Here is a 13609-nt window from a genome sequence, read left to right as displayed (position 1 = left end):
GATACAAAGATGACCACAGGCATATGGGGTCTCACATTCAAGGTACTGGAAAAAAAATGATCAAACAATGCACCCCTGAATCTACTTTTAATCACAAACTATTTCCTGGTATATATGTGCTTCTTTACATAAAATCAAATTCTAACAATAAGAACTATTTAACTACATTTTCAGATTCAAAATATTGCTACAGACTCACCTCATACACAGCAAGATCTATACCTGCATAAGGTATGATGCCTAATAAGTTGGGAACATAACCTTTGTAAAAAGCTCCCATGCCTTCATGTTTCAAAATCTTCTTGGCACAATCGAATATTCCAGAATATTGTCCAGTTTTGCCTACAGCCAGCCTGGTTTTCATAACCTAGTTATAAAAGAATGTAACAGATTATCATTTATATGAATTCTGTCATCATGGAATTCAAAGGAAGTAATTTTACAGACAACAAATACCTAGCACATATTGTCTCTCAAATGACTGCCCAATCTGTTGATGTGTTATCCCTCACATATAACATCTACTGAAGGGCTAACACCAGAGCCAAGAAGACCTACTTATTGTAAAGAGGATCTGAATGAGGGCAGAGGAAATAGAAAATAATTCACAGATGCCTTAAAATTGACTTGTGACCAATTAGATACGGAAGGTGAGGGAAATGGTAGCATAGAGGGTGACCCCAGTGTTTCTAGCTTGGAACACAGGAGGGGGACAGCAGGGAGGTGGGAAGGTTATGTTATTAACTGAGAGGGAGGATATACGAGGAAGACTATGTATTCAGTTAGGATATTTTTTGAAGGGTGTGAGGAATATGAACAACCATATTAAGATACTTGTAAGGAAAGCTACATTAATATGCATACCACAAAGGTGAAGATTAAGGGTATATTTTGCTTAAATCTTACTAGTTGTTGAAAAACCCTTTGTCATATCAATAAAGATAGCCATATCTACAATATTATTTTTGCTCTAAAGCAAGAGTTGACAAGCTTTTCCTGCAAAGGCAACATAGTAAGTATTTCAGTCTTTGCAGGCCTAAAACTTCAGGTCTGTTGCATATTTTTAAAATCCTTTTAACCAACTTTTCAAAATGTATAAAGCCATTCTTAGCTCAAGGGCTGTATGAAGTACTCCCCAGTCTCATGGTTTGCCAACCGTCTAATGGTAGGATGTCTAGTGAGCACTGCCATCACCTCATCAAATCTACTATTAAACTTATGGTACAGAAACTCTTTGGAGAAGAATGGGTGCTGTCATTCTTATCAACATTGTGGCAGCCAGCCTCTAAGAGGGCCCCCAACTATCCCTGCCGCCTGGTGTTCACACCGTTGTGTGGTCCCCTCCCACACTCTCCCGGGGGTGGTCTGTGTGACCAAGAGAAGACAGCAGAAATGACAAAAGACTGCAGCTTCCATCTTGAGTGCTGGCTAACAATTCTCTCTCTCTCTCTCTCTCTCTCTCTCTCTCTCTCTCATATTACCGACTTGGGAAAAATAGCTATCGTGTTGTGGGGGTACTCAAAATAGCCAATGGAGAGACCCCTGAGATAAGGAACTGACACCTCCAGCTGTAATAGCCAAGGAGGCTCAGCAACAAACACGTGAGAGAGCTTGCAAACAGACCCATCCCCAGTTGAACCTTGCAGTGACTGCAGCCCTGACCCACACCTTGACTCCAGGCTCAGAGGAACCCTGAGCCAGGGGCACCCCGCTAAGCTACTCCCAGATTCCTGACCCACAGAAACCGTGAGATAATAAATGCCTGTGTTAAACTGCTAGTTTGGGGATAACCTGTTGCCCAGCAATCGATAATGAAACGAACACCACCAACACAGTCAGACTTCGCAATGGTACTTACCTCCATGGGATAAATAATAGTCTGTGCAGTTGCTCCGGCCAGGGAACCAGAGATAAACCTCTCAAAGGTTCCTACTTTTTGTCCTTCCTCAGTAAGCAACTTCTTGTACTGTATAAATACATTTAAAAATGTAAATTAGTACCTGCTATAGACTGAGTCACGTCTCCCCCTCCCAACAAATTCTTAGGTTGAAGCTGTAACCCCCCACTGTGATGATATTTGGAGATGGGGCCTCTAGGAGATAATCAGAGTTAGATGAGGTCATGAGGGTGGGGCCCTCGTAAGGCTTAGTGTCCTTAAAAGAGACACCAGAGAGTTTTCTCTTCCCCGCTCCCTCCCTCTCTTTCTCTTTCCATACACACATGTACTAAAGAAAGGCCATATGAGCACACAGCAAGAGGGTAGCCATGTGCAAGCTGGGAAGAGAGCCCTCCCCAGCAGCCAAATTGGTCAGCACCTTGGTCTTGGATGCCCCACCTCCAGGACTGTGAGAGAGTAATTTCTGTTGCTTAAACAACTAATAAGGTATTTTGTTATGGCAGTCCCAGCTAAATAAATACCAAAATACAAATCAACTCCTCGTAATCAATTAATTGACAATATGATGGTGTTTTTCCAAATGCATACATTGCATTAACAATACCCAGAAGAAAAGCAAAGCTTAGATGCTAAAACATTCGGTTTACCGGACAGTGGTTGTTAAGTTCGATTTCCCCAGAACATAGATGTTCCACAGATGGGACCAGTCACTCCTATGCTAAAACACAATAATAGCATTCTTTCCCAGAAAATATAGGGTTGATAAAGTGTTCACAATTTTTGTATGTTTTCCTCATAGACTTTCTTTTTTTTAAGATTTATTCATCTGACAGAGATGGAGAGATCGAGAGAGAGAGAGAGAGACAGAGCACAAGTCCGGAAGCGGCAGGCAGAGGGAGAAGCAGACTCCCCGCTGAGCAGGGACCTGATGTGGGGCTCAATCTCAGGACCCTGGGATCATGACCTGAGCCGAAGGCAGACACTTAACTGACTGAGCCACTCAGGTGCCCCTAGCTTTTCTTTAAGACGAGTTTATTTTCATCAGTATAATTAAGTGACAAATATTAACAAAACAACTGAGAAAGACATTTCTGTGGGTAACACATATAATTACACTACCACATCAACCCCAGAGTAAACGTTATTACTATTACCATTCTCTTCCTACAACTTGGAAAAAAAGGCTCTGCCCAAACACAGACTGGTCGCAAACCAGATTCCTTGTTTTAGAGAGGTGAGGTGAGTCTACAGAGGTAATTAACCACTGACCCAGGAGGGAGAAGTGGATAAATCAAAAGAGAGAAGCGGGAGGCTAATGGGGCTCCCAAAGCCACCCTAAAATCCTTTTGTCTGTCCTTTTCTTTTCCATTTGTTACAACACCTATTTAAATGTTTCCATTCTCTCCCAGCTTCCAATACCACTTCCTCCCTTATTCTCAGGAAATGTCCTTTCTTGGGAACTCAAGGAAGAACAGAGGCCACCAAGCAAGAATATGCCTGCCCACCCTCCACAGAATGATCCACAGCCACAGACATTTTCTTTCTTCCCAAGGTGACAGAAAAAGAGTTCCCATGCCACCAAAGCCAATCCTTCCCAGGGCCTTGGATGGCACCCATGTCTCCCCAGCCCTTCCATCCCCACACATACTTCCTGTGAACACTTGCTGCATTCACCAGCCTCTCCCTTCTATACTTTTAACATGCTTCCTTCAGCCAGGGGCACATTAAAATAAAACTTATCAAAACCCTCCCTCTGCCCACCATCTTTCTTATCTATCACCTTCCCTCATTTCTTCTCCTTCCCTTCACTCAACTCAAACTCCCCAAAAATGTGTCTACACTGTGCAATTTTTGTCAGCCCCTGGTTTACTTTCACTCATTTCAGAATGGTTTCTCATCTCTTCACTTCCCTGGAACCTCTATACCAAGCTCTCCTATCTCTGGATTGACAAATCCTTTTTTACCCTCTCACTTCTAGGCCATCAGTCTCTGCATTTCCTCCATCCCTCTGGCTATTCCTTCTCAATCCCCTCTACAAGGGGCTCCTTCTTCTTCTCTTGGGGCATATTCCCAGAATTCTTCCATTCTATAAGTCTTCCTCAGTGATCCATTCCAATGGCTTCAACTCAAAAACCACCTGTCCATCAGAGATCAAAAGTCCTACTGGACAGCTACCTATTCATGTTGCAGAGATGCCTCAAACTCAGCATGTCCAAAATGGAACCCGTCATTGTACCCCAAAATCTATTCCCCTTACTGTATTCTCCATGTACGTAGTTGCCCAAAGTAGGCCCCAGAGTATCATCCTTGATTCCTCTTTCTTTCTCGCTTCCATATCCACTCAGTCAGTGAGTCCTGTTGATTCCATTTCCAAAATATTTTTCAGTTCATTTCCTTCTTCTTCAGTTTCTCCAGCCACCACCTTATCCTGGTGCTCATCATTTCTTACCTGGCTGATAGGAATATCCTTAAATAGTATCCCTGCCTCCAGTCTGGCCTCACTCTCCTCTAATACATCCTCCATTTTTTTCCATGTTGATCTTTCTTAAATGTAAATATACTCATTTCACTTCTCTATAGAAGATGCTTCAATAGGTCGCTCACCCTCTTCAGGATAAAATCAAGACTCCTATTATACTTGGCTTCTGCCTCCCTGTCCAGCCTGCTTTTGTCATTCTCTTCCCAGAAACACACTCTGCTACACACTGGAGCCAAATGAACCACCTTCAACTTCCTTAGTGAACAATGTTCCCCTGTGCCTGCATTTCTGTCCACACGCCACTGCTTCTGTTCGAAATACACATCTTTCCCTTCACCTTAGTGGACCTGAGATTCAGGCGGGCTTGGGCTCAAACTCCAGCTCGGGGACTTCTGTGTTTTCAGTCCTTCAGTAAGGACTCGCTGGCACTGGGCAAAGTCGGGGAATACAAACCTGAAAACCAGTATTGCCTAAGGAAGCTCACAGTTTTATTAAGGAGAGAGATAAGTACTGAGATAATCAGAATTTAATGTGAAAGTGCTATAACAGAGGGAGACAAAAAGAACTGTGACAACGAAGAAGGTTTCCTGGAGGAAGTAACTCCTGAGTCAAGTCTTGCAGGATGTTCGCTACTATCTGACATTCATTCAAAAAAACACTTACTGAGCAATTATCACATGCCAGGCTCCAAGCGCTGGAGTCCATGGAGAAGCAGGCAAGCCCCTGCCTTCAAGGAGCTTTCACTCTAAATTCAATTCAACTCCATGGCAATGTCATATTACACACAGGAATTCAACTTAAAAGTTTTCCTTCCAGATGTCAGACTGGGATGCTTTCATAAAACTTAGGTTAGCATGCAGCTTCTACTCTGAATTCAAAATGAATAAGCAAAAATGCTCTATTTCCTTTAAGAGCTACTACGAAAAGAATACAGAAGTCTTTTTTAAAGTAAATAAAATGTACTTAAGAATTCTAAAGTTTGGTCATAAAGAATCTGAGTTCATGTAGTTCTAATCTCCTGGAAGAGAAATTCCTCCTGGAGTACACATAGAAAATTATTATAGAGTAAAACAAGAACCCAAAAAGCACTATATGTTCATTGCTATTGAATCAGTTTATTAACTCCTCTTTGTTAATAAATTCCAGAGGTGACAACAATTACCTGTTCATATGCCCAGAACTTAACAGCTGTCTCGGGAGCAATTTTAATGACATTTGTGCCATTTCCTCTCCAAAGGGAGCGGACACCTCCTTCTCTCACCATCTGTCGAAAGCCATTGTATATGTTCATTTTGCCTGATTTTGAACCATGGACCTAAAAATAAAAGCAAAAGGATACAAAACATTGGTGGCATGTTACTGTTACTATTTCTAAAGTAACTGTACAAACCACCCTCTTTATTTCAATACTATTTATTACTGCAAGAAGATGTATTTAAAAACAGAATATAGAAAGTTTGGATAATGTATAATGCTAGGAAGAATTACTACCAGCATTTTAGAGGCCTGACTCTAAATCTAAAACTAAGAAAAATCAGTATCCTCAGTGTGGGAAAGCAGAGAGGACATGATCTAAATTAAAATTATTATGAACAACATTCATAAGATAACATGACCCAAATTATATATTAGGCTATGGAACACCCCTTGGAATGCAAACAAGTTCAGTTTAAGAAAACTTTTAAAAATATACTGCGGGTAATATACTATCTCTCCCCCCACCAGAAGTAATACCAATATGAAATATAAATGGGTCTGAAAACAATTTTGTATTATGTGTATCAGAGCCACAGACACTGGAATGCACATAGCCTGGCACCAAAAATAAAAATTGTACCTTCTATGGCTTATCTCAAAGCCTCTCTAGGCAATAAATTCATGGCAACATGAATGCCTCACCCTGTGAATACCTGGTTTAGACTACAGATGTGATCACTGTTTAAAAAACACTAGACCTTATAACTGCCTCCACGTAAAAACAATTAAATCCAATAAGCCAAAAACGCATAAAGAAATCAGCTCTCTTCTGTTTTGGCTCACACAAAATGAGTGACTACTGTAAAAAAATAGAAAAACAAGATGTGAGGGGCTGAAGACTAAAAGTCAGTCACGTGGGCAATGTGTGGTTGATCCGCAATAAAGACTCTCGAGGAATGCCTGGGTGGCTCAGTCATTAAGCGTCTGCCTTCAGCTCAGGTCATGATCCCAGGGTCCTGGGATCGAGTCCTGCATCGGGCTCCCTGCTCAGTGGGGAGCCTGCATCTCCCTCTCCTTTCTGTTCATGCTCTATCTCTGTCGCTATCTCTGTCTCTCTCAAATAAATAAAATTTTCAAAAAAAACAAAATAAGTATGTAGCTAAAACCTGAGAATTAAAAAAAAAAGACTCTGGACATCAAAGACGTGGGTGAACTTTCTTGGTCGGTTTGCAACACTGTGCATACACTGTCACACCTCAGTGTCAGGAAAGTTAACACATCATGACTTCTACCAAGAGAAGATAATAAAAGCTCTGCATTTGGCACTGTCCCAGACTTGTCCCAATATGCTTCTTTCTTTCGCTAATTTTAATCTGTAACTTTGCCTTGTCATAAAACACAACCAGGAGTACAAAAGCTTCTAGTGTGTTCTGTGAGCCCTACTGAATTACTGAACCTGAAGGTAGTTTTGAAAGACCCCACCCAGTCACCCCACGGGTCTTGCAAGAAATAAAGTCCAGAGATATTTGTTTTATTTTAAATAAACGTCACAATAAAATACAACAAAGAAAAAGAGGAATGCTTATACAAGCTCTCTCAAAGTCAATGTGCTATCATTCCTAAAGAAAAACACAAGCGCCAATTCCTTCTCCTTTTTCTTTAAAGCACTATTTTTACCCCTAAATATATTTTGAGATTTAGGCACATTCTGAAAGGATGCTTGCTTAAAATATCGTCAGAAATCTTTTTATATGTAAATCTGAGGACAGGTATAAAAAGTGTTGACCATAGGTGTGACAACACAACTTCTAAAACTATTTTTTAAGCAACTACTATATTCCAGTGGGGTGTTCCAGCGTATCCGGCATTTTTACATACTTTACATCATTTAATTCTTCCAACCAGCCTTGTTAGGTTCTTAATATTCTAGAATATTAATATTCTTAATCCCACTGCAGGATGAAGGAAAATGAGACCTTGGGGGTTTCATGCAGTGTGAGAACCACAAGGTCTAGAGTCAAAGATACTCCCTTCCTCATCTAATTGTTGTAAAGGAAAAGTTATTTACTTCTCTGAGCCTCAGGTTCTCCACAGATAATGTGAGGATGAAATACTCACCTCACTGGGTTGCTAAATGGGTTACCATAATGAGCACCAAGTAAATATCAATTCCTTTCCTTTCTCTCTTTCCACTCTGAGCAGCCAAGACCACATCTTGCTAGTAAATAGCAAAGTCAGTCTATAAATCCAGGTCTTTTCTGCTAACCTCATCTTTAGAATGTTTTTAAAAATTATATCCTTGTTCCAAGATTCTAAACTTTGGAAATATCTCACTTTTGAGAAAATACATAAAACAGAAGGAAAATATTATCTCCTAAAATAACAGTTAGAGACCTTTTATTTATTATTAAAATATAATGTATTATTTGTTTCAGGCGTACAGGCCTGTGATTCATCAGTCTTATATAATACCCAATGCTCATTACAACACATACCCTCCCCAATGTCCATCACCCAGCCACCTCATCCCTTCCACCCCCCTCCCCTCCAGCAACCCTCAATTTGTTTCCTGAGATTAAGAGTCTCCTAGGGTTTGTCTCCCTCTCTGGTTTTGTCTTGTTTCATTTTTCCCTCCCTTCCCCTATGATCTTCTGCCTTGTTTCTCAAATTCTTTATATCAGTGAGATCATATGATACTTGTCTTTCTTTGATTGACTTATTTCACTTAGCATAATACCCTCTAGTTCCATCCACGTCGTTGCAAATGCAAGATTTCATTTTTGATGGCTGCATAATATTCCATTGTATGTATATACCACATCTTCTTTATCCATACAGACTTTTTTTTTTTAATAAACATTTGAAAAGTCATGGAATGCCAGAGATTAAAAGTCCATCACACACATGGACCCATAATTTAAGGTTTGGTGAAATACTCATAGGGACTGAATTCAGGATTAGTAACAACAGAGATTTCATACCTATCTTTTAAATGTAGAAAGGAACATTATGGAGAAATTTTAAAACTTCTTTCTCAAAGCGGCACATTTCTCATCGTTTTAGCATATGTGGGAGATGCTGAGACACAAGATCACAAGGCTCACCTGCATCATGACTTTCAGACGGTCCAAAGGGGCCGTGCTTGTCCGAGAGACAGCGCCCGCGATACCTCCTGCCAAGAGCTGCCTCCACCACTGCCCAGATTTCTTCTCATCTTCTGTGAATTCGTCTGGAATAGTTAAACTATCTCCAATGTCAATACCCTGTTAAGATGGAAAAAAGATCCCCATGCTCCCTCCGTTAAAAATAGATAACTCCAGAAGGTTCGCTGTAGAGAAGAATCATGTGTTATTTTACAGTGAGGATCACCTTTATTCCTTAGAAAGTATACTACACCAATCTGAGCATACAGATGATTTTAAATAGCCTCCTCACACTAAATGAAGTGCAGGATCAGTTCACAAGAAATGAAAGTTGACCGTAATTACAAAGTTACAAAACCAACAATTACTACTTTCTTTCTTAAATAGATTCAGAGTAACTTTTCTCCTCTTGGTCTAAGTCAGAATGAAAGGTCAGCGGTTTATCAGGTGGGAATCCTTCTTAGCTACAGAAAGAAATTAGTTTGTCAATTCTTCAAAGATACTCCCTTTATCTCAAAATTCTATCCATGTTATTCTTTATACCATGATACATGCTTTACTTAGACCTGTAAATAAAAATTAAATTAAAGCTATATATGTGAACACCCCAAAACTCATCTCCTATGTAGACTGCCTATAAATATTTTTATAGACTTGTCATTTAAAACATGCAACAGGTTCTTGAGGCGCCTGGGTGGCTCAGTCGTTAAGCAGCTGCCTTCGGCTCAGGTCGTGATCCCAGGGTCCTGGGATCGAGCCCCGCATCAGGCTCCGTGCCCCACGGGAAGCCTGCTTCTCCCTCTCCCACTCCCCCTGCTTGTGTTCCCTCTCTCGCTGTGTCTCTCTGTCAAATAAATAAAATCTTTAAAAAAATAAATAAACAAAAAATAAAAAATCAATAAAACATGCAACAGGTTCTTTATAAAATTTAGCTAACAGGGAGGTACTGTTTAAAAATAATCCTTCCTCCAATCTATTTAATAAGCATTACCATAGATTACAAATATAACTTGAGATAAACGGAGTTCTAAAATGACAGTATTTTTACGAGTTTATTATCTAAATGATTCTGCTGTAAAAGATTTTATAGGTAGGAGTGTAGGGGTAAGAGGCTATATGCTATAGTAGTAACCTCCTCTTTCTTCACTTTACTATCAATAAAATGAATACACGATTGTTAACTACTATCTCCAAAGGTACAGCGAGAGTCTGATTATGTAAATATAAATTCACATAAGTGGAAAATGTATCTAGGCAACTGAACGTATAGTATATTATTCTATACTCATAGAAGAGGCATTCATCACCATAATTTTACAATGATCTATTTAAGTTTAGGCATTGTTACTAGGGGCAATGTGAACTCCAGGCTTCATTTATTATGTATAAAACTTATTGAAATCCATGAATAAGCATAGCAGACAAGCCCACTAGGAAAATTAAAATTCCCTCCAAGAATTCCCACTGGTTTTGGGAGCAGATTGCACAATAAACTGACCTTTAGTTATACCAATATATGTTAGCAGAATATTAATGAAATTTCATTAAAATTTGAAAGTTTTGAGAAATACAGACAGGTGTGAACTGTTAAACAAAAGAGCCAAACGTGGTTTAACCTTCAATTACTGTTATTATAAGTACCTTATCCCAGAGATAAATCTATACAGGTGACAAAACAAGCAAAAGTTTCAGAAGTCATGTCTGGCCCATCATTCACGGCCAAGGAAATAGAATCTCAGCAATCATGAGGTTCTGAGATCATTTAAACAATGTATATCTATAAAAAGTAAAAACCTCTGACTTTCACACTTCTCTTGGCAAAATACTTAAATGCAATAAAAGCTGGGCCGCTCATCTTCATAAGATTTTTGGAAGGCAGTATCTCCTCCAAGTATTGAGAATGGCAAAAATGGGTACCACATTTACAATGTTTATGCAGCCTCAGGGTTTTTTTTTTATGAGATTCTGAATATATACCTAATAGAATAAGCAGAACTCTACAAGTTAGGGAGCTACTGGGAATTGGGCACCCTGGCCTGTAAGCATTACAGAGTGTTCTCATGTAATAAATAACTATGGCTTACAAATAAGTATAATCTAATACACACAGCATACTTACAGTAGAATGTTTCCAGAAACGGATAATTTCCTCAATGTCTGTAACAGGATTAAATAAGAAATAGTCCCTCCATTCGTTCCAGTCTACTGTCATTGTCCCATCAGCATCAATACTGAAAATAAAAAGAAGCTACTTAAAAAACAAAATAAAATTTATAAGTAAAACATTATTGGCCATTTTGCAGAATGCTAGTTTCTTCTCCAACTCAATATTCTTATGAAAAGATCCCAATTCACAGTAATAGGTGGAAATGGCAGCAAGCTTTTGATGTTCTGTTAGTTTTAATCATTTAGGTGAAGAAGGACCCCAAAGTCACAGAGAGATCTCACTAAAGACTACTTTTGGCACTGTGTCAAACTCTAATCAATGAGCTATCAAACACTAAAGCTGGAAGATTAAATGCTGGTAGGTAGTAATGAATGGATTTATGACCCATTTTTTCTTGCATTGGCTCAGGAAGATATTTCTTAATGTTCTAACATTTGGATGTGATTTTGGAACATACTCAAAATATTCTATCAATTTCCTTCTCCAACCTCCTCAAAGCTAAGAAAATTAGCAGTAATTGTAAAAAAAAAAAAATCTAACTTGGTGACTGGGCCTTTTGAGTCTTAAGAAATCCTGGTACCTCATCTTCAACATTTAACATTAATATACTCTAGCCTTAGATATTTTTCATTAACTTTTTGCCTAATTTACAAGTTTCTTGGCAGTGTGCTATTTGACCAGTTTTTTCCCAAGATCAACTCTGAACTCTGCCAGGATTTTGATTGTTTTGTTCACTATCTATACCCAGGATCTAAAGTGGCTGGCGCAAAGAAGGTGTTCACTTATTTGTTGAATTAATGACTGTCCCTGAAAAAAAAGTCTGGGTGTCTCCTTCAAACCTTGTATTTATCAATAATTTGTATGAAAATGATACATTAAGATGGCATTCAAATCAAATGCAATTTTCAGGTATTGATATTATGTTTTCTGGTGCCAATTTTAATTTTGATCTGCATATTTGTGAAATTACACAAACATTAATTTGTCTTAGCACATGGGTATTAACATCTCACATGAGAGCCCTAGTTACAACATTATTCTAGGTTACAATATTTAGAGCTCTATTTTTATCACTGTTTTCTATTTTAATGCAATTGTTTATCATCTGACCCTACCCCTCAATCTCCCATATATGGATTCATGAGCATCTTCCACAGGGCAAGGATTTTTGTTGATTTTGATCACTGAGATGACCCAAGTTTTTAGAACAGTGCCTGGCAGGGAGAATATTTACTGAATGAATAAATGAATTCTAAATTCCATAGCGTAAAGCCACAGAACACTCACAAACTTCTTAAATAAAATAGTCTGTGGGTTTAAATTGTATTTCTCTTCAAATCACCAATGAGGTTTAACATCCCTTATCATATTCACTTGCTATTCATGTTTCCCCTTGTGTGAAATGCCTATTTGTGTCTTTTGCCCATTTTTTTAATGGGTTGGGTATCTTATTCTTTTCTATGTACAGTTCTTTATATAGTTGATTCTAGTACTTCAAGTTATAAATTAGCAAATACCTTCTCTTTGTCTTTTTACCTTGTTTACGCTATCTGTGAATAGATTCTCTTCATTTTAATACAGCTGAATGTGTCGATCTTTTATGTTACTACCTTTCATGTCTTTTTTTTTTTCAAACATTTCCTTCCCTACACTGAGGTAAAGACATTTCCTTTTCTTCCCCTACAAGTATTACAGTTTAACTTTCACATTTAGGTTGATTTTTATGTATGGTGTGAGGTAGGTACCCAGTTTCATTGCTGTCTGCATGGATAACCAGAGGTACTAGCACCATGTACTACAGAGTCTCTCCTTTTCTGCAAAGTGATCTGCAAAGCTACTTCTCTTGTGTGACAAACCCCAAATATGGATGGGTCTGTTTCTGGGATATTATGTTCCATTTGTCGACTTATCTATATATGTACCACTACCCCATCTTAATTATGGCTTAATAACAACTCTCGATAAATGATAGAGCAGGTCCCCTGCTTCCCATGGCTCTTCAAGAATGTCTAGGTTATTCTTGGGTTCTTTGATATTAATTTGAGACTCAGCTTAACAAGTTTCTCAAAAAAAAAAACTACTTTTTTTTCAATGCCATTGAATCATTATCAATTTGGAGAAAAGGCACATCTTTTCTGTACTTTGTAATCTAACAAAATGTTTTAAGTTGCCCTTTTAAAGTACTGATTGTGGTATATTATGCTTTCTATATACAGCTAATGTTTTTTAAAAGATTTTATTTATTTACTTGACAGAGAGAGACCCAGCGAGGGAGGGAACACAAGCAGCAGGGAGTGGGAGAGGGAGAAGCAGGCTTCCCACAGAGCAGAGAGCCCGATGTGGGGCTCGATCCCAGGACCCTGGGATCATGACCTGAGCGAAAGGCAGACGCTTAATGATTGAGCCACCCAGGTACCCCTATATACAGCTAACTTCTTTTTCTATAGAGCTAACAGATCATTAATATTTTCTCTAAAATATTTACATCTAGGGGCACCTGAGTAGCTAAGTTGTTTGGGCATCAGACTCTTGGTTTCGGCTCAGGTCTCTCATGGTTATGAGATGGAGCTCAGCATCAGGCTCTGCACTCAAAGGACTCTCTCCCTATCCCTCCCCCCACTCACATACTCTCTCTCTCTCTCAAATAAATAAATCTGTAAAATGCATATATATATAAAAAGTAACATATATACATCTATGTCATAAATGATGTCGGCCTATAATTC

The 13609-nt window shown here is 38.8% G+C and overlaps 1 protein-coding gene across 1 annotated transcript in view; it reads right to left on the bottom strand.

Moving 5' to 3' along the window:
* LOC112824451 (mitochondrial adenyl nucleotide antiporter SLC25A24) overlaps positions 1 to 13609 on the bottom strand; it is a 49637-nt gene that overhangs the window by 8452 nt on the left and 27576 nt on the right. The window contains exons 4-8 of the mRNA XM_025872317.2: positions 10836 to 10947; positions 8678 to 8836; positions 5539 to 5691; positions 1859 to 1966; positions 200 to 367 (exon numbers count right to left, since the gene is read on the bottom strand). Of these exons, the coding sequence (XP_025728102.1) occupies positions 200 to 367; positions 1859 to 1966; positions 5539 to 5691; positions 8678 to 8836; positions 10836 to 10947 (700 nt within the window). The remainder of the gene's footprint in view (positions 1 to 199; positions 368 to 1858; positions 1967 to 5538; positions 5692 to 8677; positions 8837 to 10835; positions 10948 to 13609) is intronic.

Source organism: Callorhinus ursinus, unplaced genomic scaffold (genome assembly GCF_003265705.2).
Source record: "Callorhinus ursinus isolate GAN/ISIS: 27379988/994484 unplaced genomic scaffold, GSC_fseal_2.0 scaffold9, whole genome shotgun sequence".
Lineage (NCBI taxonomy): Eukaryota > Metazoa > Chordata > Mammalia > Carnivora > Otariidae > Callorhinus > Callorhinus ursinus.
This window is presented reverse-complemented; position numbering and strand designations above follow the sequence as displayed.